At 45.5% G+C, this 25456-nt stretch overlaps 1 protein-coding gene across 1 annotated transcript in view; it reads left to right on the top strand.

Moving 5' to 3' along the window:
* Positions 1 to 1346: 1346 nt before the first annotated feature.
* The window catches only part of LOC125946625 (uncharacterized), a 35465-nt gene continuing 11355 nt past the window's right edge, over positions 1347 to 25456 (top strand). Inside the window, exons 1-2 of the mRNA XM_049670232.1 lie at positions 1347 to 1455; positions 21257 to 21322. Coding sequence (XP_049526189.1) covers positions 21265 to 21322 — 58 coding nt within the window. The 5' untranslated portion in view covers positions 1347 to 1455; positions 21257 to 21264. The remainder of the gene's footprint in view (positions 1456 to 21256; positions 21323 to 25456) is intronic.

The following is a 25456-nucleotide window of genomic DNA, read 5'->3' as shown; positions in this document are numbered from 1 at the left end:
CCATTTGGGATACCAAAACTTGAGTAATTGTCTCCCCGGGAGGTGTGATTTAGGACGTTCCATAGCTTTTGCAGTAACGTTTCCAACTACGACCACAACAGCATTAGCAAGGGTTACGCTTACGCCCATTTGGTAACGTCCTGTCAATCAGGCATAGCATTTTCTTGGACTTCATCAACAACATGAACGCAAGAGCAACGCGTCGTTTCAATTACTTCAATACTTACTGGATTGAGAGCTGAAATTGATAATGAATATCTCCAATTAGGTGCAATTTTCTAGATTGTGAAAAATATGGGTGCGGTAAAATGTGACTGCCTTCTAATTTGCATTTACACAACTTACCTGAAGGTGCTAATAAATTAGTTAATTATAAAATGTTTATAAATAATTCTTCTGGAACTCACGTTATTAGAGGAAAAGTATGTTCGCATCACCTAGGAACTCTACAAAAATGACATTTCGCTACGCTAACAGCCTTCTTATAGCAAATTTCGTTATCGCCTGTGGCATTTCACACAAATTTACTCCTTGAATTGAAATGCTCGAAGGGTTATTAATTATGTACATTGGTAATGCATATGCTGAACTCACTAAATTACAAAATTTTACTAAATACATTTCAACTAATTACTTTAGCGCACATATTACAATACAGGAATTGAAGCCAGTGATTTCATAAGGCATATTCACTTGCAAATAATTTTAAACGACACCAGTTTCGAGATATGCGCAGTCAAACTTGCTTTAAAAATGCACTGTTGTCCAACTTTTTTTTTTTTTTTATTTTTATTTTTTTTTTTTTACCGAGACGCCTTTTTATGCATTGAATCTCGAGAGGTACTGAAAAGACCAATGAATATTGTCGTAAACTTAGGAACGCATATCTCGAAACAGGTATCATCCTTAGAATTCGATCGAAGTGGATATGGCTTTAAATGTCCCCGGCTACAATTTGTAAATTGCAACATGTTGCGTAAAGTAATTAGTTCAAATGATGAAATGATCATATATATATATATATATATATATATATATATATATATATATATGTATATATATATATGACTGCTAATTGGTTATGTACGCTTTTGAATTAAACTTGTCATACGAGTGGCGACTGCGGGAACTAATGCATCTGCTAATGAAAGAATGCATTGGAAACAATCTGGGGTCAAGGCGCCAACAAAAACGCTAACTACACTCACAAAAGGCCGCGCTAGCAGGTGCATCTAATGGAATTTCCCCCGGTATTCTGCCGGCCAAATGAGTATCGGTGTGCCTGTCCTATCACAATGTACACACAAAAAAAAAAAAAAAAAAAAAAACATCCACCGTCTCTTCGCCCAGCTCTCGCTCTAGCCTGGCATGAGGGAATAAAAAGCCGTGAAAGACCGAGACGAGATAAGCGTGTCGTTTCGTTTACGAAACACCGAATCAGCAGGCTATACACAGGTAAGTAAACATATTATTTCTCGTCGTAAACTTAGGAAAGAATATCTCGAAACTTGTGTCATCCTCAGAATTAATTCGAAGTGGATATTACTTTGAACGTCCCCGGTTACAGTTCGTAAACTGCACCAGGTTGCGTAAAGTAATTAGTTTAAATGCTCATCAGCACAAGTTATTTCATGAGACAAGAGTCTAAATAAATAAATAAATAAATAAATAAATAAATAAATAAATAAATAAATAAATAAATAAATAAATAAATAAATAAATAAATAAATAATATATTGTCGCGAAGATAACACAGGCATATCTGCCATTTGAGGCCGCGCAATATGTTGTCCATCATTCTTTCAAATGTGGCAGGCGCGTTACACAGGCCAAACGGCATCACGGTGAATTCAAATAAACCATCAGGTGTGATGAAGGCCGTTTTTGGATGGTCGGACTCAGCCACTGGCACTTGCCAGTACCCGGATCGTAAGTCTAAAGGTGAGAAGAATTCGGCGCCTTGTAGGCAGTCTAGTGCGTCGTCAATACGGGGTAGTGGATAAACGTCCTTGCGGGTGATCTTATTGAGGGGCCGGTAGTCCACGCAAAAGCGAATTGTGCCGTCTTTCTTTTTGACCAGCACTACAGGAGAAGCCCAGGGACCGTGCGAAGGTTGTATGACACCGCGCTGGAGCATGTCTCCAACATGCTCAGCGATGACGCTACGCTCAGTGGCGGATACACGATACGGCCTGTGGCGTAAGGGCGCATGGTAGCTGGTGTCGATGTGATGGACAACAGTGGAAGTACGGCCTAAGCGAGATTGTTGTAGGTCGAATGACGTTCGAAAGCGGTCAAGGAGTTTGTCGATCTGGGTGTGCTGACCGGGAGTGAGGTTGGGATCAATACACCTGGAAAATGTTGGGTCACACGGCGGCGTCGAAGGAGAAACTTGAAGGGCCATAGCGTCAACCTGAGGCGAAGACGGGTCGTCAGGCACATCATAAAGGAAGCTTGGGTCGATTTCGTCTGCATAACCAAGACACTTATCGTGGAGCAGGCTAGCAGGGCAAGGAAACAGGTTCGAGATATAAAGTGCGCTGGAACCTTGTCGAATGGCAAGAAGGGCAAAAGGAAGCATCAAGGGGTGACGGCGAGCAACAAGTTTAGACGGCGTGAAAAGAATAGCAGAGTCGGAAAACCCGACGCAGGAAACGAGTACAAGTGCGGCAGAGTATGGAGGAATCGCGGTGTGGGCGGTGACGAACACACGACCGGAAGTGTCGTCAGTATCTTCAAAAGCGTGGTTGCCGAATGGCGACAGAGCGAGTTCCGCACGGGCACAATCAATAACGGCATGATGAGATGACAGAAAGTCCCATCCTAAAATCATGGCATGGGAGCAGCGAGGCAGAATAACGAACTCAACACGGTATAAAGTGCCGCTTATAGCAACACGCACGGTACACTTACCTAAGAGTTCAATCGGCGCCGCGCTTGCAGTGCGTAATGAAACGGCAGAATATGGCGTCGCGACTTTTCTTAGTCGAAGACGAAGCTGGTTCGAAATCACTGATATTGCTGCTCCCGTGTCTACAAGCGCATGAACGGCAATGTCTTCTTAAACTTGTCATACGAGTGCTGACTGCGGGAACTAGTGTTGGGCTCAAGGCACCAACAAAAATGTTAACTACAGTCCCAAAAGGCCGCGGTAGCAGGTAATCTAATCGAATTTCCACCGGTATTCTACCAGTCAATTGAGGCCCTTCAGGCCAAAGGGCAAACGTCCTTAAAACAGTGTACACTTAGCAATAGAAATCGACCGTTCGTTCACGCAGCTTTTGTTTGTTTGTTTGTTTGTTTATTTGATACCCACAGCGCCATAAGGCATTACAGTGGGGGGAATACTACATGATTACAAGACAGAACACAAGCTCAATTTGCAGTAAGTACAGTACAGCCTAACCAGCTAGTAGGAAGTACGCTCAATACACAACGTAACGAAGATTGACAAAAATGTACGAAAAATTCCAGCGGGTAACATACAGTAAGACGAAAACATACAGTAAGACGAAACAGACTTGATGCCTCGCTCTAGCGTGGCATCAAGGTATAAAAAGGCGCAAAAGACGGAGACGAAGCGAATGTCTCGTTTCGTTTACGAAGCAACGAAGTAACAGGCTCTACACGGGTAAGTCAACACACATGTTATTTCTCAGATAGGTTAAGGTGACTTCGGGAAAGCGCCTTGAAGGCCTCGAAATGCATTGCTGACAGCCTCACGGACCATTTCGCTTGTTGCCGAAACGGAGGCCACGAAGGCCAATCGATGACCATTCAAATTTAGCAACGCACAGTCTTGGAATCAGACACCTCCATGTGCACCACCCCTTCAGCGCTGTGAGAAAAGTAATACTAAAAGTGAACTACGGAATCAATATCTCGTCAAAAAAGGAATACGTCCCAGACGTGTTGTAGGTGGCAAAGCGAATCACGTAGGCATCCTATTCGCCAAACTACAAAGCGATAGGGCGTGTGAGGAAAGGAAAAAGAAAAAGAATTCGAAGGAAGAAACAAAGCAGAGTGAAGATTGCGCACGCACAGGAAGAGGAGCAAATGCTCGCTTACGCGCGTGTCGACGTTGAGAAGTGTTACAGCGCGCGAACTTCCTCGTGGGCCAGCGATGAATGAGGAGGAGGAAACAACTTTATTTTGTTAATTTGCTTAGTGAGGGGTGGCTACCAGGTGGTGCCTTACAGCCACCTCCTCAGCTATTTTGATGGCCCGAAGTTGAACCTCCAGGTTCGGATTCATGAGTATCGCTTCCCACGCTTCAGGCGAGGGAGCGGCCAGGAGATCTGGTGGGGGGAGATCTTCTCTGCAGTCCCAGAGAATATGATTTAAGGAGGCTATGGACCCACATAATGAGCAGTGTGGGTCTGTCAAGCCAGGGTAAAAGTGTGCGTATATTTGTGGGCTGGGAAAGGAGTGCGTTTGGAGTCGGCGCCAGGTGACTTCTTGTCCCTTGGTGAGCTTGGGATGAGGTGGGGGTTTTGTCCATCTTGCGAGGCGGTAGTATTGGGCAATTTCGTGGTATGTGGTCAGTGGCTCGCTGACCAGGTCCCCTGGGTCGGAGACGGGACCCACCGCTCGGCTGACGAATCCTCGAGCACACTGGTGGGCCGCCTCGTTCCCCGGGTTCCCTGCGTGAGCCGGGACCCATATCAATTCAATTGGGGTGGGTTCTTCTTCACTATCTTGTTGTTTAGGGGAGAGTAGGGGACAGCGATGAATGAGCTTCAGTCCCCGGTCAAAGCATCTTTGCTTCTGATAATGTTCGAGCCTATAAGTGACACATACGTAGCAGCAGCCACATAGTGTCCTCATGTCCGTCGGCAAGCTTTATACGTAGATGTCTCAGCTATACTTCAAGGAGAACGAATTAACAGCTCTAAATAATTATGGAGAACCAAGCCCAGTTACTGACAGTGACAAGAACATTTATTGGTCCTGAGACACTGGCCAGGGGGAGCCGAAGGCTCCCTCAGGTCAAGTCGGTGGCTCCGCCCACGATGGCACCGGAAGGCGAAATCCCGTTGCGATGTCGTGGGCCCTCTGGACTGCATGGAGTTGGATGTGGTGGTGGTCGCTTCTTAGGAACACCTCCCGCTGTTCCTTTGTGTTAAGTGTAGAGTTTTCTATGGATGGGCACAGCCAGAGCATATGTGATCGAATTAGCATGAGTCGGCTTCGCATTTGGGGCACGACTGCGGGAAGTGTGGGTCTATCTTGCTAAGGGACCGCGAAGTGAGGTACGTGCGGGTTTGTAACATTCTGAGCCTGCTAGCTTGTGTTCATTTAGTTTTGGGTGAGGAGGAGAGAACCACCTCCTTTCCAAGCGGTAGTGCGAGACGATCTCGTGAAAGGTGCACAATGGGTCTTTTTGGATGCAAGCGTCGTTACGAGGAGGGCCGTTGACGGCTGCGCGGGTCGTGAAATCGCGCGCCAGCCGGTGAGCCCGTTCGTTGGGGTTGCAGCCGTGCGGTTGGATCGAGTCTCCCAGTTGGTCCGGGAACCATGATGTGGAAATATGCTGGCGTGCCAATTTGACCGAAATTAGTGAGCTTGTTGATCGCAATTCTATTCGCCCATTTCGATACGCGCGCCGCCGAAAAGGACCTAAGGGCTGTACGGGAATCCAAGGATTTGTTTAGGATGCTTTGCGAGGAGCGAGAGAGACAAAAGAAAAGGTAAAGGCAGGGAGGTTAACCAGAGGGGAATATCCGGTTTGCTACCCTACGCTGGGGAGAGAGTGGAGGGGGAGGTAAAGTGACTGGAAAGTTGAGCGAGAGAAAAAAAGAAAGCTAGCGCAGATACACAATCACAGTCGGTCACTCTCACCACATACTATCACCGCACATCACAGTAGCCCTTGTAGCACTATCAACATCAGTTCAGGTTACATCAGCTTGTCCAAGTCTGTTGTGCTTAAAAACTGCAACAGTACCCTCATCGCCCTCCGCTGCGACGGCTTGTAATGTCGGCATTCTAAAACTATTTCCTCAGCTAAAGGTATTTGGTCAAAGCGCGCTATCGCGATTGCGACTGGTCGTCTCTGTAAATAGAAGCCAGGAGAGTCACCGAGAAGGAGTTGAAGAGTCTCCTCGCTACCACAGTCATACACGAGGCGTCGTCGGCCCATCCGATTCGGAATGCAAAAGACTTCGTAAAGGCCACTCCTAGCCGTATTCGACAAAGCAGGGTAGCTTCGCGTTGGCAGAGTCTAGCTGGGATGCGAAGGCGGAGAGAAGAGTTTATAGGGTGCAGCCGGTTGCTCTGAAAACTTCGTGTGTTCCACCCGGAGAACGTGATATCCCGGGTGAGCATTCGAAGTTTTCTAGCGCTATCTGTGCTTGATAACGGCATTGAAGTGGAGCACCGTTATCGGCATGTTCGTTACTAATGACACCGCAGTGACTTGGAAGTCAGTGAAATGTCACATGGTGTCCTTTCTCAGTCAAGGTATGGATCAGTTCTACAACCTCGAATACCAGTTGTTCGTGTGGTCCACGCCTCAGGGCTGATAGCAAAGACTGCAGTAATGCCTTTGAGTCACTGACTATTGACCATTTTCGAGGTTGTTCTTGGCTGACGAGACGAAGTGCAAGGCGAAGAGCTACAAGTTCCACGGCCGTCGATGTCGTTGGGTGACACGTCTTGAAACTGATGGTGGTGGCTCTCGCTGGGAAAGCCACGGCTCCAGAGGAACACTGGAGATTTGCTGACCGATCAGTACAAATGCGTACGCGGTCGGCCTATACCTCTCGTGCAAAAGGAACAGAGTTAGTTGTTTAAGTGCAGGTGATGACAGCTCAGATTTTTTTCTGGTTCCTGGTACGTGGAGGTGCACTGCAGGTCTAGCCAGAAACCATGGAGGAATCGATGGGTTATGGTTCCTGGGGTGAAGCCTGATGGAAGGCGGATGTAATAATCCGTAATCGTATTACAAAATGACGCCTGTGGCTTTTCTGACAGTAGTGTTGCAAGATGGTGGGAACGGGCTCGGGCAAAGTGCTTAATGTGCACTCTCAGCACTTCCACCGCAAGGTAGGTTATTTGTGGCACTGTGTTGCACAATGTGTAATTAGTGCCGCATCCCTTTACCGCCGCACTTAACCCATACGTGAGAGCCAACCTGTACTTCCAGCGCCACTTTGTCAAGGACCAGTTCGCAACCTTTGAAGTGCCTCAAACGGCAGCGCCTGCGTCTCCGGGCAGAGGCCTAGCTTCCCAGCAACAGCATCTCGAATCGCTAGCTGTCAGCAGGGAACAATGTGAGAACGCTCTCCTTGCTACCGTACCACCAGTACGACAGTGGGTTTTTTTTTTCTCGCGCTTTCAGACTGCACTATTTTCGGCCCACGAAAATGATTAGACACAAATAGTTTCCGAAGAAAGCTAAACGCTTCAAAATTACTTCCAGCCAAGGGCGGCACAGCAATGTTGTGCCGCCGTGAGAGGGGCGTCCTCATGCTGGCAGCTTTGGAAGTAGACGTGAAAGCAAGGGGAACGCTTTAATAACATTGTGGGTAAACAAGTCGGTCGCTGTAGAGCATGTCAGAGCTGCTAAGCTTCACTAGAGAATAAGCAGGTGGGAGAGAAAAATAAATTGTAGGATTTTAACGTCATGAAACTGCACAGCGGGTTAGGAGGGACGCCATATAGTTGGCGGAATATTTTTCACCTACTTGGTTTCTGGGTGACCAACCTGGTGACGCCTGAAAGCACGGTACGCGAGTGGTTTTGCATTCCGTTGCCATTCAAACACCACCGCGGCGGTCGGGTGGAACCTACGACCTTGGGCTCCGCAGTGCAACATCATAACCGGTGAGCAACACCTGCAGGTAGAAAGCTCAGGTAGATAGGATAGAAGAAGAAAGGAAAAGATGTAGTTTTGCTAGGGGCTAAGTTAAGATTGCTATAATCTAGTTTAGGCGTTATATAAAACGCTTAGAACGCTTCCCCTTTCTCCTGGGGGTGCCAAAGGAGCCAGCAGTTACTTATTTGGAGCGAATGATTGCCATGTTATGAGTGACGTGCGTATACCGAAAGCTTGAAGTACGTAAGTTACTTATGTACTTTGAATATAATTATTGAATAATCGTTTTTCTCCATATCACCATGCGATGTACGAGGTGCGTAGTTGGCTTTTGCAATCTCATCAGTGAATAAGATTACCAAGGCATTTTGGGTTTATTTGATTGAATGATGTTCTGAGCGAAGTACGGCTAAAGTTTAAGCTGTATAGGTCATTAATTGATAGCATTTTGCTGAAATTTTCCTATGCGAGCGTTACAGAGGGTTAGAGCTGTATTCTACGAAATGAGTACTCTTACCCAATGTCCCGAAGAGTGCTGTAGAGTTGACGTTTCGAAAATTATGGGGCATCTGACGGGTGATCTCAGGGATACGTTTGAAAGTGTGAGTTGATTACGGGTTTTGCATCCATTTCTTAGAGAAGTGCTCGAAAGCGCCGTTATCTGAATCGTTTCCCAGTGTCTTTAAGTCAAACTGTGCATCACATGCGCCAAGTTCACATTCGGTGAAAATGAAAGGCACGTTAAAAGTAATATGTGCCGGAACCATAACGTTTCTCACCTAATTATATAAAGGTTTTGCAAATATTTACTGAACGCTCTGTTTTTATTGTTTTCATGCCTAATACGACGAACGTAGTAGGTTTCCCTGGTGACCTTTGTGAATTTAGAAACACCCCGATTTCATATTTGGAGGCACTGGGGGTCACGTTATGCCTTACTTATGTGCTAAGCTTAAAGTTTTTCTAATAATTACGCGGTCATGGAAGCGTTATACGCCTGTTTTCCTGGTGTCTTAGGAGATAGAAATTAGGCTAAATTAACATGAAATGAGTTCATGCCATGAGTGATATTGCAGCAAAATTTGAAAGTGTGGTTTATTTGGTAACACTGTTTTTCTTAATGCAACTGCTTGAAAGAAACGGCTTCGATGGAAATTGGGGGGTGATTCTGCAAGGTCTCGCAAGTAGGCTCTCTTCTTCCTAAGTTTTTTTTTTTTTTTTTTTTTTTTTGGGGGGGGGGGGGCATTATCACGGAGACTCGACCGCAGTGCCCATCAGCATCGGTGACAGAGAACTCAACTAAACGGTTTGGTCTTAACTTTCGGAAACTACACACTAGTTTAGGGGGGACGCTATATAGTGGTGACTGCGGAACATGTTTTACCACCTGGTGTTCTTGATGACCAACCTGGTGGCCCCCCAAAGCACGGTGCAGGAGCGCTTTTGCATTCTGCGTCAATAGGAACGCCGCCAGCGTTGCTGGGAATCGAACTCACGACCTCGTGCTCCGCAGTGCAACATCATAACCAGTGAGCCACCCCTGCTGGTAGATGGGAGAGAAGACGGAAGTGTGGTTCATTTGGCAATGCAGTTATTAATCTAACTGTTTGACAGAAAAGGCTTCGCTGGCAATTTGGTTGTGATTCTGCAAGGTCTCGCAAATATTCCCTGTTTTTTTTTTCTCTTTTTTTTATGGGAGCTTATCACGGAGACTCGACTGCAGTGCCCATCAGAATCGGTGACAAAGAACTCAACTAAACGGGTGTTGGTGATTTCACTATCTTCCAAAGACGTTGGAAGTTTGTACCGATTAGGTACAATAAATACGCATTTGCAGGAACGTGAGTTTTCGCCAGACTTCTCGATTTTTCCATGTCCCCTTTGCGCTAAATTATCCCTCTATGCACCTGTCAGTCGAATAGCGTATTTTCATTAAAAATGTACGGTGATTCTCTTTCTGCATGCATCTTCGTGCTAGTCATTGCATTGAATAATCGTAACAGCATGTCATACAACGATATCTACTCGTATTCATGCAAAAGAGAACAGTGCACAAATTGCCGTTCATGCCAAGGAGGCATTAGTAAGCGTGAAGATTCAATTCGCGCAGTCGAGCAAGCCAACCCCTCCTAGATATAACTGAAAGCCTGCTTGCCTGACGCATTTCGTCACAAGCGTCATTTTTTGAAGTCCGCCAGTAGGCGACTAGACAAGGGATTAAAAGCCGTGCACGCGCCTAACATGACTTATCCGCCACAAAGTGGTGGTTTTCACGGCAAAGAGGGCAGCGTGACCATTGGTGACCTGCCATGAAAGCGTCGCTTGCTGAAAAAAGAAATTGCATTGATACAGCGACTTACTTCGTCCGTATTACAAGACCAGATAAAGGACATACTTCTGTATTACAAGACCCGTCGAAGAAATCGCCCGTGAGCCCATCGCCAATTCATGCTGCGTCCTTTCCGCCGACACGCTTGTCCTGCCATTCATGGGGCTCTATTCTGGACATGCATGGCGGCTGCACGGCCGCCATTATCTGCCATCTTGGCTGTCTCATTGGCTGTCCAGAGGTCCCGTGTTTTGAAATTTGTGCCTTAAACGGAAGTTTTGCAAAATGCAATTTTGCGTTTTCGTCAGAATGACGAAACCTGACGTGGAGCTGCAAATTTTATCGACTAATACTTTTGTGTGGTCCTTGGCACCTATATTGCGACTTTAGCGCTTTAAAAAGAAAGTGTACGGTAGCGTGCAGAAGCCTGTGGAATGCATCTGCAATTTCGCGAATATGTGGTGGCATTCCAAGATAGCCGGCATGTCAGTTGTTGATTGGCTGAAAGAATATCCCGTGAAGAGCGTCACAGGAAGGGCCGTTTCGTAAACGTCAATTTGACGCTGCGTGACGTTGCGCTGGGCCGCCATTGCACAGATTTTCCGCCATAATTTGTGGTGCGACGAGCCGCGCGAATTATGGTAATGAGCGACCATGTGCAGTGTCAGTCGAGAGGCATGCGTATCGCCGCATTTTCCCTGTCATTTGGGGCCATGAAAATCTTTTGTTCACAACGCGTGCTCATAGCATTTGCATCGCTCTCGGGTGGTGTTGGCATTTGTGTTTTGAACCATCATTTCTATTAAAAACACGTTTATTTGAAATAATATTGGTGGAAACTAGCAAACTTTCTGCGACATTTCGCACTTTTCACTATTGTGTTTGTATTGTAATCAATATTAATGACTTTTCGCGTCATCAAAGGCTATGACAACGGTGACTTTTTAATTTACAAAAAGAAATGTACGCAAGACGGCGCCTTGAAGTTTCCTCTCGCGGTGCGAGTAAGCAGCGAAGTGCACAAGAGATGGCATTGCCAGCGTTTGCGTCACTCAAGCGGATACCTGTGGCGCGCGCAACGCTATCGATGATATTCGGTCGCTTCTCAGCCAGACGAGTCGGGCTGAGTCACTTGCGGATCACGAGATAGCGATAACGCGGCCTAGAGCGTGCGCTGATCATCACTGGCAGGTCGCGTATGTTGTCTCAAGGTAGAAAGCAAGCGCGTGGGCGCCAATATACGATGACTCATTCCGTTTCCTGAGTACACGCATCCTAGCTAATGAAGCAGACAGCCTGCGCGCATGCAGACGACGGAAGCGAGAAACGATTTTGGTGGAATAATCGTACGCTTTGAGCTAGCTGCTTTATTTTTACTGGGGAGGAAAACTGTTTTGCTTTATCAACCACGCTATGTTCAATGACTACATTACAGTTTCTTAGGCGAAACGTCAAATTTGCGTCACGTTACGAAAACAAATCGGGGCTATCGGCGCCATTTTGTAAGCGTCGCGCGTACGTCACGCTTCGAAGAAAATGGCGGAATGTCCAGAATAGCGGCTATGATTTGCATCGCGTCGACGTCTGCTGCTAGCGTCACCAAGCTGTGATTCTTCCAGCCAACGCCAACGTAGGCATCACCGCCCACGTTGCTCACTTTGGCAGCGGCGGCGCGGCGGCGGCCGAGAGCGCATCTGTCACAACGCTGTTTCTACTATCTCAAACTATCCGGGAGCTGACGCATGCAGATGATAGTGCGAAACGAGAAACAAGCGGTCGGGCGGGTACGCATGGCACCATTTCCCGCGCGCACGTCACGGAAGCGGGTCGCTCTCATTGGTCTCCTTCATCCGCGGCACGCGGCAAACCGCAAAAAATCGGTCCAGGAGCGATCCATGCCGCGACAAGAAAAAACCCGCATTTCCCCGAAGGGGAGTATGAGGAAGTGCGAAGCACGGGGTGATGCTATGAGGGGGCGCGCGCGACTAAACTGCAGAGCCGAGCGAAGGAGACGGCAGCGAGAGAGCACGACTGACGCGCCGGCGCCACACACACAACACGTGACGGCGGAGTGAAACACGCCAGGCGGTTGGAGAGGGGGTGAGCGGTGGGGAGAGTACGCACACGAGGGGCTGTTACCGGGCGAGGAGGGAGCTGTCAGCGCGAGGGGAGAGGCGGCGGCCGAGGGTGAGTGCAAACCTAACGGGGGGGAGAGGCACACCAGCTGCATGGCACCGTGACGTCACGGCGCGGAGAGGGTGCGAGGAGCCGGCGCGGCGCGCGCAGCCACGGCGCGGAGGCGCCAGCTGCACAACGCGCCGTGACGTCACGGCGCGGAGAGCGGTGCGGAGCCGGCGCGGGGCGCGCGCAGCCACGGAGCGGAGGGCGGGGCGCGCGCAGTCACGTGGGGCGTGACGTCGTGCGCCGTTGCTACAGACGCTCCTCTCCGCTCCTCGCGCCGTTGCTAGGGGAGAGGAGGAGGAGCGCGGATGCCGGCGGAGTTTTCGGGGTCGCTTAAAGGCCGTTTCACATGGTGCGATTTTGCACTGCGATTATCGCACCGGAAGTGCGATTTCCGTCGCATGCGACGAAAATCGCAGTCGCAGGGCCGATTCTGCGATTTTCGGCTGCGACCAACCGGTTGGTCGCAGGGTCGCAACGTCGCAGCAATCGCTGCGATTTTCCCGTCGAAATTGCGCCGAGAGGTATTTCGCGGTCTGTTTTGGAAAATGGCGGCGGTCGCTCAACGCAACGTTTATAGATGCTTTTTTGTCTATAAATATTGGATCAACGAGCCTCGAACAGTGCAACTAATTTAGTGGAGCCTTGGATTGCGCAATCGGTACGTAACATCAGCACCGACACGCGAACAGTGCAGATAAAAACTCGTAGGTCAGATTCGGTTCTGTGATTTCTACGAGTTTGTTGACACGCTACGTTGCTAATCTGGCGACGCTGTTTTTTAGGTTGGCTTCGGGTGCTGATTGTACGTACTTTTGCGTGATTTTCCGTTATTCACACGTGCTGCGAGTTGGTAAATGCTAGGAGGTGTCCACGGGAAGGCATGGCCTTCGGATGTCGTCCCAATTTTCTGGTTCTGGAGACAACTCGCGATATACGAAAACGCCACAGCTTTATCGCGGTATGCTTTTACGGACGGAACAATTTAAAGAATATGCAACTACGGACAAATGCTGTGGTCAATAGGTCACGCTATACGCGCGACCATTAAGTTGCAGTCAGTTGGTTAGGGCTTTCATGCGCATTTTCCCCAATGAATTATCTCATTTCAAGGTTCTGTTACTTCCGCTGCGAGACGCAAAGCGAACGTGCAAACTGGATATCGTGATGAATGTTCTACAATAGCATATTTCGCGCTTTGACTGGGAATAAGCAGTATTGCCAATTTATTTTCGAAGCAATATTTAAACAGTTTTTTTCTTATTTTTCTGATGCATCATTTTTCTCCTGAATAAAAAAACCAATAAACCTTCAGTGTGTTGCAGACTGTATCCGTACTGCACCTGTATTAACCCTCACATTAAAAGGTAATTGCACATTTCGCTTACTTCAGTGCATCGAATTACTTTTGTTTATGCTGGTTGTAACATATCGCAGTACTCTAAGAAACTACTTAGCCATAAACATCCTTGCTTTTTCTTGCTTCTCTGTCTCTACTTCCTGTAAAACACATGCAATAATGCGAAAAGCAGGCAGACATCTGGTTTTTATAAGTAGTAGATAACACATTAAACAAAAGCAGATCAAAATTGTGCAGTGAAGTCAGCCGGTTGCATTCCTTCGTGTGAATGATAGGATCTTTTCAAGTGTGGGTGGGTCTTGCATGTCCACAGCTCATAAAGTGTGCAGACTCATCACGAGGCGTAGGTATAGCCCATCAAGATGGAGGCAATGTTGCTAATGAGTCTGCACTTATATGTATTACTGCATAAACTCGTATAACCATATCCCATCATTACTCAATCGAGCTTGCTCAGTCATATTCACCAAAATTCTACTTATCCGAGCTTGCTCTGACTAATATTCACCAAAATAGTACTTGACCAAGCTTGATCTGACTAATATTCACAAAGATTCTACTCAGGCAAGCTTGCACCGAGTCATATTCACCCAATATCTACTTAGCCAAGCTTGCTCCGACTTATATTCATCAAAATTCTACTCAGGTGAGCTTGCACTGAGTCATATTCACCAAAAATCTACTTGTCGAGCTTGCTTTGACTCATATTCACTAAAATTATACTTGGATCAGCTTTCCCTGACTACCACATGACAATATTCACTAAAAGTTTACTCAACTGAGCTTGCTCTTACTCATAGTCACCAAAATTCTACTCAGTGAGGCTCAAACTAACTCAGACTCACGGTTAGTTCGAAGTCTTAGTGAGCCAACGTTTGAGTGAGTTCACCGTGCTATGCATACATTACATTATGTGACCTGTGCGGTGAATAAGCAAACATTGTCTATGAGTACGTGTTGCATCGGGTGAAATAAGGACAACTGTAAACACTGCAGTTAGTTTTCTAGAGTTCAACTGACCGTTGCGTGAAAGCTTCGCCTCATGTCGATTCAAGCAAGTGCATTGGATCTGCATCATATCTTTTGCCAATCCTGCTGGCTGTCCTAGTCATTACTGGGTGGCCACATTTTGTACATTTCAACACAAAGTTTAATAAATGACTGTAGTGCAATATATTAAAAAAAAGATGCTTGCATCACTGCACGTATAACAATCAGAGCATGACACAAACACATGCACATAAGATGGACACAAATGATAAATACATAAACAGATGGAATCAGCTAGCCACCACCTATTTAAAAAAAAAGAAAAAGCACAGGACTACGTATAACCATTCCCCTTGCCAGGTACATGGGCTATAGGAGAAACACATGTGCAACCTAGCAGTTACCTCGAGGTAGCAGCTATGGACGCTTTTGCATTCGCAGCTGGCCACTCAACCACTCAAGTGTGTTCAGTGTGCACTTGTACTTAGGCGCACTTTTTATTGTCTTTATCTCAAATATTTAATGTGGCTCCTCAAAATTTTGAGAATGTTTGGATTCTGAAGCTTGCAAAGGTAAATATTTTTATTCCATTTTCGCTCAAGGTGAAGGCTCATACAAAAGATTAGAGATATTGTCAGTGCCCCTCACTTTCTCTCAGAACATAAGTGGTCTGTTATTGAGATTCTAGCAGCTTTTCAGCAGCAAGAAAGGGAATCAGCTTCCCCTGTTTTCAGCATTGGGTTAATGCAGGCAATTCAGGGAGGCATAAAGTTTTGCCATTACAATCGGTTCGGGAACACCAGATTAGACTGTACCTTGACACTTTCCTTGCACTTTCTTATTTTGGTCAAATAATCCAGTTTGAAATGGCTCCAGTTAGCATGCTCTAACGTTGGTCTAATATAGGTTAAGTACATGACTAGCTTAACAGACTGGGATGCTGGCTTTCATTTCCAGGAAAGGAATCATAGCACCTGCTCCAGTTGCATATGTTTTTGGTTATCAGGGGTATTCAGCCTCACTTTAAGGATAACGTGCTGAAGCAGGTAGAAGCACACGCATGCCATTAGCGGATAGTTTCGATAGCTTCTTACCTTACTTACACTTGCCACCATGAATACAAAATTTTAGCGTTCGATTTTGTTATTAAACAAACAAACATACTCCTAACAAGGTATTTTAATGTTAGCCGTGTGGCTACGCGGCTGCGCTACGTACTGCAGCATATTAACTTAAGCTTCTTGATACAGATTCACAGCACACTAACAGCGCAAGAAACAGGACGAGAAAATAGACGACGCCCATGTCTGCCAGAATGATACGATACTACGTACACTAGTGACTGCAGCTCCTAAAAAAATGTGGCGTCGGCTTTTACGCCTTTCGAAATATTCAGAGAGCACTTGTATGAATAATTACAGCACAGGCGCCGAGACGGACGAGCCACGCTGGCGCTAAGATAAACGTTCACAACACAAATTCCATTGCACGTTCAGTAATTACACACAGATCATTTGCGGCTTTGTTCAGGGGCAGACGTGAGCGTTTGGGTTGGTGCTTGCTGCTAAGTTTGGTGCAAGAATATTGCTAGGAGCAGGAACCGCTAATGCGCAATCACGAGCAATACACACACATCCGTTTTTCGGAAGCTGACGTTAATCACGGGTAGCGCGAGGGTCTCTGCGTTGACATGACGACTCCACTGCAGCCGAATTCCGAATACTGCATATGCGATAGGATAGGAATACACTTTATATGTCCAACGGTTATGGCTGTTGGTGCCCGGGGCTAGGCTGCCAGGGGTCCATCGCCGGAGAAAAATCTCTCGAGATCCTCGGCAATAGCATATGCGATGACAACAGCGATAGGGGCTTGTTGATAGGTCCTCTTGTAATTTGTTTAACCGCAGGTAGAACGACACAGGCATAAAACACACACGAGACAGCACACAACGCTGAACGACCACCTGCGAACAGCTGTTTACGTCCGCCATTTCTCCTCGTATTGAACTTCACAAACCGCTGTTGCGCACTCCAAAACAAAGTAAACTTTGAAGCGTTTTTAAATTACAAAACGCACGCATTATTTGGTCCTAATAAAGAGAGGTCAATTATGTTATAACGCGCACGTCTTTTTCATTACATTAAACGAATTTATGCGGCGTGTGCGACAAAATCTGGCAGCAAGCAACTCTTGGCGTCGCATAATCGCATTGTTGACATCGCACCATGTGAAATGGCCGTTGCGAATTTCGCATCTGCGAAAATCGCAGCTGCGAAAATCGCAGTGCAAAATCGCACCATGTGAAACAGCCTTAAGAAGTGCATTCGCACTTAAAAACCCGTTTCGCGGCTGCTTTCGCGGCGCGCGTCTTGCCGCCGGAGGCGCGCCGCGCGCGTTTTGCCGCTAGTGTGTACGTGGCATTACAGGATGGTGTTGATCTTTTATTGCGATAGCAATTATATGGACACTTCAACCGGATTTCTGCCGTCGGCGTCGCCGTCGTCGTCGCCGTCGCCGTGAGGTTCCCTATAGATAAAATCTTCGCCGCGTGCCGTATGCCCGAGCGGAAGCGTGCGGGGACGCGCGCTATCACGGAGAGCGAACGCACTCAATCTCCCACGCGCAAGCAAGGAAGCGGGAAGCCAGCGCCGGAGGGAGCGGGGGGGGGGGGGGGGGGGGGGCGCACTTCCACTCTGCCAACAACCGCGCTCGTCGCTCGCTCGCACCGTCTCTTATCTCCACACGGCTCTGACTTTTATGCGCCGCGTGCATTCGCCGCTCAGTTTCCGTTGAAGCGATAGACCGCACGTACCTTCGCCGCTGCGGCGTATCCGCTTGCTGCCAGAGTTTTGACGGTCGTTGTCTGCAGTCATTCAGCGTGATCTATTCATGTTTGTTTGTGCGCGCTCACACCACGCTTGTTCATTCAGTTAGTAATAGTCGGGCCACATTTTCCAACGCACGCTACACATGCAATGCTGCCCGGATCGGCAGTGCAGCGCTACAGGTGTGTCCCTTCGCACGCGCTGCCCACGGGAAGCGCTTCTCATCAACACCACCGTTTCACACGCGCCTTCTCGTGGTCATCGAGTCTCTCTTCATGTCGGTCTACTTACGGCGCAGCACACCTGCTTACTTAATCAGCTCATGTTTACTACAATTCATATTGCTTCCAAAGCCGCTCACCTTACTTCGTATGACATTGCTGTTTTGCTATCGCATTCATTGCTTCGCCCTTAGGGCGAAACTGTGACATTTTTTTTTTAAATTGTACTAGCCCTTTTAGCCGTCCTCTAATCTGCTGACGCTCCCTGCCAAAGTGCTGCACGCTTGAATCTTGTAGTTGTGTCCGTTTTTGAGCTTGGGAAATGTCGGGATCTGACAAAACATGCCCTACGTGCATGAAAGGGGTGTCTGATAGCAGCCTTGTCATGAAGTGCTCGGTATGCGATATAATCGTATCACCAGGGAAGTGCTTAGGTGTTACTGAACTGGCGGCTAAGACTAAGACAGAAGCATTCTTTGCCACATGGAATTATACCTAATGGTACTCATCTTCTCTAAGAGGCTCAGGCAAAGACCGAACAGACCGTGACATTTACGCAATGCTAACTGATATCGAAGCTAAATTAGAGAAGATTGAAAGCTTCCCAGAGAAAGTAGCCAACATTGAGAAGTCTATTACGTTGATGTCGGAACAGCATGATCAGGTGTTGAGGCCATGTCGTGACATGACGCAGAACTGAAAGAGCTCCGGAAACACGTTGATGCTGTAGAATCCTGCAGTGACACTGAAGAAGTTAAAGTTCTGAAAATGGCTGCTAATGACTTGGAGTATAGAAGCCGCAGACCGAACATAGTTGTTCATGGTGTCACAGAATCTCAAAATGAGGACTTGCTTTGCAAAGTCAGTGAGGTTGCCCAGTCTGTTGGTCTACCAGACCTACTTCCAAAGGATATTTCCGCTATGCCCAGACTTCCCGCTAAGCCAAACAAAACCCCAGGTATCATAGTACGCTTTGTTCGTCAAGACGTGCGAGATCAATGGCTACAGATCAATAAGGACATAACAAAATCAAAATCTAAAGTAGTAGCAGAAAACCTGACTGAGTTAGACCAGCAGCTGCTCCAAACTGCTAAGAAATGGGCGGAGCGTTCTGGGTATCAGTATGTGTGGTGTCGAAATGGCAAGGTCCTAGTGAGAAAGGAAACTGGAGAAAGTGCACATATGATTCAAAGCAATGATGACTTGAAAGCACTAGCCGAGTAAAGTGCTCTCTTTCAAAATGGTTTGCAAGAGTATGACTGGGATTTACTTCAAAGCTGACGGCATAAATAAGCTAGTGTCTGATGGTTCTGACTGCTTTTATTTGCTGAATATAAATGTCCAGTCAATCCGTGGAAAACTTGATGCTTTTCATGTGTTTCTAGAAAAATTCACATTTGACTTCACTGTAATTATGTTAACAGAAACGTGGATTTCTGATGATTCTGAGTGTTTTAGTTTGCCCGGCTATAGATCCTTTTTTCTTAATCGTGTAAACAGACGCGGACGTGGTGTGTGTTTGTTCGCAACAGTTTGTACTGTGAATATGTTGATCGCTTTAGTGTTCTTGCTGCTGATTATGAGACGTTGTGTTTGTGAAATAGCAAATTCCATTTATTCTGGTGTATCGTCCGCCTCAGGGTTGTGTTCAGACATTTTTCCATTACTCTGAAGAAATTTTTCAATTTGCGAATGGTAATAATTATGTACTACTTGGTGGTGATTTTAATATCGATATTCAGGAGGCGTCAAATACAACCAATGAATCCTTTGTCCTTCTTGGATCGTATCTTCTGACTAATGTAATGTATGTTCCCACCCGTGTAACACCTACATCAGCAACAGTTCTAGATCTTCTGATCACTAGTATGGAAACTGAAGTTTTATCCGCTGGTGTTTTGAACTATGCATTAAGTAACCTTCCTGTGTTTTTAGCATGTAAAGTTCCTGCTTTAAGCACATATAGCAAAGAAACTCTTTATGACGAAACAGCTTATCAACTCAGAATCACAATGACTCATTTAGGGCTGCCATAATTGATAAAAACTGGGAGCCAGTACTCGAACAAATGGAAGTAGGTGGGGCGTTTAATGCATTTATTATTCATTTCTGTATATCGAGGTAAGATTCCCTACAAATCTGTCAAGGCTCCAGAAAAAACTCGGAAGCCCTGGATGACGTCGAACCATCCCTTATATGATCTCTAATAAAAATAAACTATTTCAGAAGCTTTTATAAAGCCGTGATCCAGGTGACCTTGCAGCCTTCAAAGCGTACCGCAATACAGTGACTTCAGCCTTGAGAAAGGTGAAGGATGATTACCATATCTCTATGTTCAATGCCACAACAGACCAATGTCAAATTTGGGCTAAGCTTAATCACCTACTCACAGAATTTTGAATAAAGCACCTGAAGCTCTTGAAATCGATAAAATTCAGTATAGAGGCGCTCAGTTAGCAGACGAATTTATTGATTATTTTACTACATTATTTGACAGTTCACATGATCTTAGTGTGCCCAATTACATAATTAATCACGTGCGCGACTACACTGTCTTATTGCCTACAAGCAATAAACAAGTACTAAGAGCATTTAGTAATATGAAAAAGAGCAGGAGCGAAGATGCATTTGGTTTAAAACTGCAACCGGTTATTCATGTACTTGATGTCATATCCGCAATGCTAACTCATATATTTAATTTGACACTTAGCTCCGGAGTCTTTCCGTCAGCGGTGAAAAAAAAAAGCAAAATTCATTGTTATTTATAAAAGTGGTCCTAAACATGTGCTCAGCAATTACAGGCCAGTGTCGATCCTTCCGATCTTTTCGAAATGCTGGAGAAGATACTTTTTATTTGCCTCAACAGATTTTTCCAGAAATACAATGTTATATCAATTGACTAAGCATTTCGGCTTTAGAGAAAACTTATCAACAGAAATAACGCGACTTGAACAGAAGGCATTAATGTTATATCGCATTGAACGCAATGTACTTAGCTTGGTGTATTTGTAGACTTCTCGAAAGCCTTCGACCGGATACATCACATAACTCTGATTAAGAAACTCTCAATATATGGTGTCCGCGACGTACCGCTTAATAATCTACTTTCCAGCTACTTGACTGATCGCACTCAATCGGTTCACCTTGGAAATTTTCGCTCACGGTGGCAATCAATTAGCCACGGTATCCTACAGGGAAGCATACTGGGGCCCCTACTGTTTAATATCTACATAAACAATGCAATAAGTTAACCGGTTTTGGTTCAGGGGTGTAGAAATCGAACTTCTATACAGTCCCGATTACAGTACCGGACGCACAGTTCGGTCTTTTTATGTATCCATGTCTGAAATATAGTTTTTCGATGTCATCACGTACCTACATCCAACTAAATTTTGGAAACAACAACTGTCGGCTCAGCCGTTGCTCCACAGTATATTTGCCTGCTCCGAACGATGACATACATGTTAACATGCACATTGTCAAGGAGCGTTGCTTGTAAAGAAAACATTTTTATTTGTCTTATTTCAGGAACAACGATGCGTTTCCTAATCGTCCTTGCTGCATCACCTGCTCTAATGGCTTTGCTGCTCACTGGTGCGTTTTTTCTTCTTCTTTTTTATTGACGGCGCCTTCTAAAGACTGATACTTTTGAACGTGTGAATCAGGAGGTCTGGCTGCTCGAAATGATTCCGCATACATTACAATGTTTATTGAATGTGGTGTGACGTAATTTCTTCAATAACGTTCAATGGACGCCACTTTTCTGCTGTCCGTTCTCGGTGCCAAGACACATTTTCCCCTGGTCATGTGTTTGAAGGCCCTTCTAACTTCATCGCTAGTTATAGAGGGGGCCTCTGTATCCTGTTCATCACTACTTCGAATGAAAGTATCTTGGCTGCTCTGGGCACTGTACAGGTAAGAATAGAATTCTTCCGCTGCTTTTACTATGTCATCGAAATTGTTGATGATATTACTCTGCTTATCGTTCAGTGCATACATATTTCCTGGTCCTATGACAAGTTTTCTTCTCATTGATTTCATGCTGCGTCCATAGTTTACTGCTTGGATTATCCAAACATCGATAATCACTGCGAATTGCAGCGTTTATAAAGCAATATTTTGTCGAAAATTATCGCTTCGCAAAGTCACAAAGCCATTTGAAGCCAGGAAGACGAAGCTTAGGCAAATACATTATATACCAAGCAGCATTCCAGTGCCGCAGTGAACTAGAATATAAAAGGTTGTAGTACACTCTTACCCATACCGGCTGTACCATAGCTGAACTGCCATCCCTAAGCTCACGTAGACACTAGCGCCACAGGTTCCTCTATGAGTACTGTGCAGGAAGTTCTGTGTCCCCACCACCTCGATACGCGCCGGCGGACCTTCGGCTTCTCATGCTGCAACGATTCGCGCAATGCTTCGCATTATGCAGATGTCAACTAGAGTTGAGCCTGCCAAACTTTTTTTTAACACAGTCTGCATCTGATATACGTATAATTGATACGCTAAATCGAATATTTAGGGCACTCCGCAATTCATCTCAACTGATTGGCTAACTAAGCAATAAAAAGAATTCGTCAATAGTTCGAGGTGATTACGAAAAATTTACAGTTGGTCGCATCTTTCTGAAGTGCAGTTCTCTTATTAATGTCTTATTATTATTACGTGAAACACACTCTATTGGCAATTAGAATGGCAGCTGACTGAACTCAACCAATAAATTAATTATTTTAATGTTATCTCTAGCTGGTAGTTTTCAAGTGTGCCTCATCTCGCCATGAAGTGGTGTCTGTCTACTGTTTCTCTGTTTCACGAAGTGCTGTAATCTATTCGAAATGCTTCCGTGTGCAGTCTCTGAAAAGTTTTCTTCTCGTATACTAAGGCTTCGCCGAAACTCCTTTCTATAGCAATTATCACCTCCAAGGGCTAGAATAGGGATGGCAAGAATAGGGATGGCCGAGAGCCGTGCGGTAGATATCTATAGCAGCTTGTAAACCGTCACGCACGTATTTGTGATTTTATGCGATAAGCAAGGCGTGTGCATACAAGGAAGCATTTGAGAACCCTACGAAAAACATCCTGGACACCCCCCCCCCCCCCCCCCGCTTCCCCCTCCCCATCGGAATTATAAAGACATGTCCTGGAACGACATCATGCCATCCGCAGTGCCGAAGACACTAAATGCGTTACCCGGCCTCTTCAGGGAATGCAGACTATTGAAAGGTTCTAAGAGTTGTCATAACCTGCCTATAGCGCCTATGTAGGCACACGTTATTTTACCTCATCACTCATTCTATCCGCTTTAAATCTCTTTATTCCCTTTCCCCCAAAAAACTCTGTCCAGCCGGACTGTACCACTAACTTACGTAGTTATCCTGCCGAGATTTTTTCGCCTTTACACTAAGAGGATGCTTCAGGAGGGTTAGATTGGAGGAGGCGATCACTCGTAATATTGTGGCATAAGAGGACTTCCCTGTTGACTGAAAGCGAAAGTCTTCGTTTCCGGAGCCAGGCGCGGTCCATTTGACAGTGCCGGTCTAACAAATTGAGACTCGTGTGCGCGGTCTCTTTCGCGTACACGCCATTGGTTCTCCTCGCCTGTTTGCTGTGGGCGGCGTTCAAACAACGTGACACGCTTACTGCAATTGATCGGAATTTCTGCGGGATTTGATAACGTGGCCTGGTGCTTAGCAGCGGAACACTAAAGCCACTAAGCAACAACGGCCGGGTGCAGTTCAAAATAAAATAATATAAAGGCAGAATTTATAATGGGTATACTAGAATCAAAATGCTTACATTAGAAAGAATTCTGATATGAGAATGTCGAAATGAATTAACCCCATAAAATATTACAAATAATTTGCTTAAAAGAAAAGAAAAGCTTCAATTCTGTATTTAAAGTTTAAATCTTATTGGCACTGCAACAAAGTTTTGGATGGCAACGGAAACATTCCCGTTGCTGCCCTGAGAGTCGATACACCCAAGTGTAGTAAATTTTCAGCACTTATATCTAATCCAAGAAGGAGGAGAGCTATTTCTAGGGTTCGCTTATGTACAATAATAAATTGCCGAAGAGATATGAGAACATTGTCGATGGTTTTCATATTTTCTGCATATATAACAAATAGGTCAGGGTGCCAGACCAGCCCTGTGTAAATAAAAGCTTTCACATAAAAGGCAACAGCCGATCCTTGTTACAGCTACTTCAATTTTCTTGTTTGGCATCGGCTACTTTTCTATGGGCTTAAAAGGTGGTTAAAATATGCAAATTTGCTATAGATGGCGCAGAGAATTCTTGCAGCAACATTTGCTCCGAAATCTTGCCGCTATTATCAAAGCTGACGTAGGGAGAACTTGAATGGCCGGGCCACCTATTGAGGTATTCGGCAATGAATCTGACGCTACAATAAAAAAAAAATGCTAGTACACCAAAGTACTCAAACTGACCAGTTGTTAGTTAAGTGGTGACGTATTAGCGATCTAAACACTCACAAGACCTGTTTGTCTCTAGATGTGGAGAGCGAGGTGAACAAAAATGAAGAATCAGTTACGACCCCTGCAGAATCTATTAATGTTTTTTTCAGGAAGGGCCAGAACTATTGCGACATATTCTGCTAGAAAGATGGGTACAACATCTGGAAGACGAAACGCGAATGACCAGCCTGGAATAGGGCTCAATATATCAATATGACTCTTCGTTTTGCGAGCCGTCAATCTCTACGAGCACATTTGCTTACATTCTTATACAGAAGTCCCGCAAAATCGCATTTAAAATTCTGTAAGACAGGTGTTTTTCATTACTAGGAAAAATATAATCAAACTGTATGCATTTGAAGAGGACTTTCCTCGTAGGAAATGGGATAGACCTCCCTCATTTGAACGCTCAATGGATCGAAAGGAGTTTGTACAAATTAAACTTGCGGTATGCGGGATCTAGGCAAATGTACATCAAAAAGCATACCACGCTGAGAAATGAACAGTGTTTGGTTCGTCTTATTGGTGATTCGTATGCTCCTAAAAATGTTTCTCCGGCATGTACTGCAAACCGAGTTACAAGTGAAAGGATTCTTAGGGATCCTTGCTTCCAGATGCAAAATACTATTTGCTAAAAATTTAGGCAGCCCTAAACACACTCTTAATGCCGGCTTTTCCAGAAGAACAAGGCGGCGAAGTTTATAAACCGGCACTGTAGAGTATAATACACATCCAAAATACAGGACAGGGCGCGCATACATGCAGAAAATTGTCTACAAGGTGGCTCTGCGCATTTCTGATCGGCTGTTGCTTATTATTCGTGATATACCCACCACCCAAACACCCTTTTTCTTCTCAATATAACCTATATGCCTTACGCCATGAAAGATAGCTATCACATATCACACCAAAATATTTGACAGTATCTAGTTATGTAATAATATTCAGCTGGTAATAAACCGGTATACGTACCGGGTCTTACCAGCTGAACAGTATTATTATTGAGCACAGGCAATCAGCATTTGTTCCCATTTAGAGAAAGATGAATGGTATCAAGCCAGTCTCCTAGAACAGATAAATACGTTCGCAGACTTTGAAACATGGTCATCTACATGATGTCATCTACATACAAGTAAGTATACACATCCGCGTGGAATGGAGCTGAAGAAAATATGCAATAACATTGGATACAACACTGCCCCTTGCGGAAATCGTGTTTATTGTTGCTTTGGACTCCGCAATCTATGCATG

Source organism: Dermacentor silvarum, chromosome 7 (assembly GCF_013339745.2).
Source record: "Dermacentor silvarum isolate Dsil-2018 chromosome 7, BIME_Dsil_1.4, whole genome shotgun sequence".
In the NCBI taxonomy this organism is placed as follows: domain Eukaryota; kingdom Metazoa; phylum Arthropoda; class Arachnida; order Ixodida; family Ixodidae; genus Dermacentor; species Dermacentor silvarum.
Note: the sequence above shows the minus strand (reverse complement) of the source record. Positions and strands in the feature narration are given on the sequence as shown.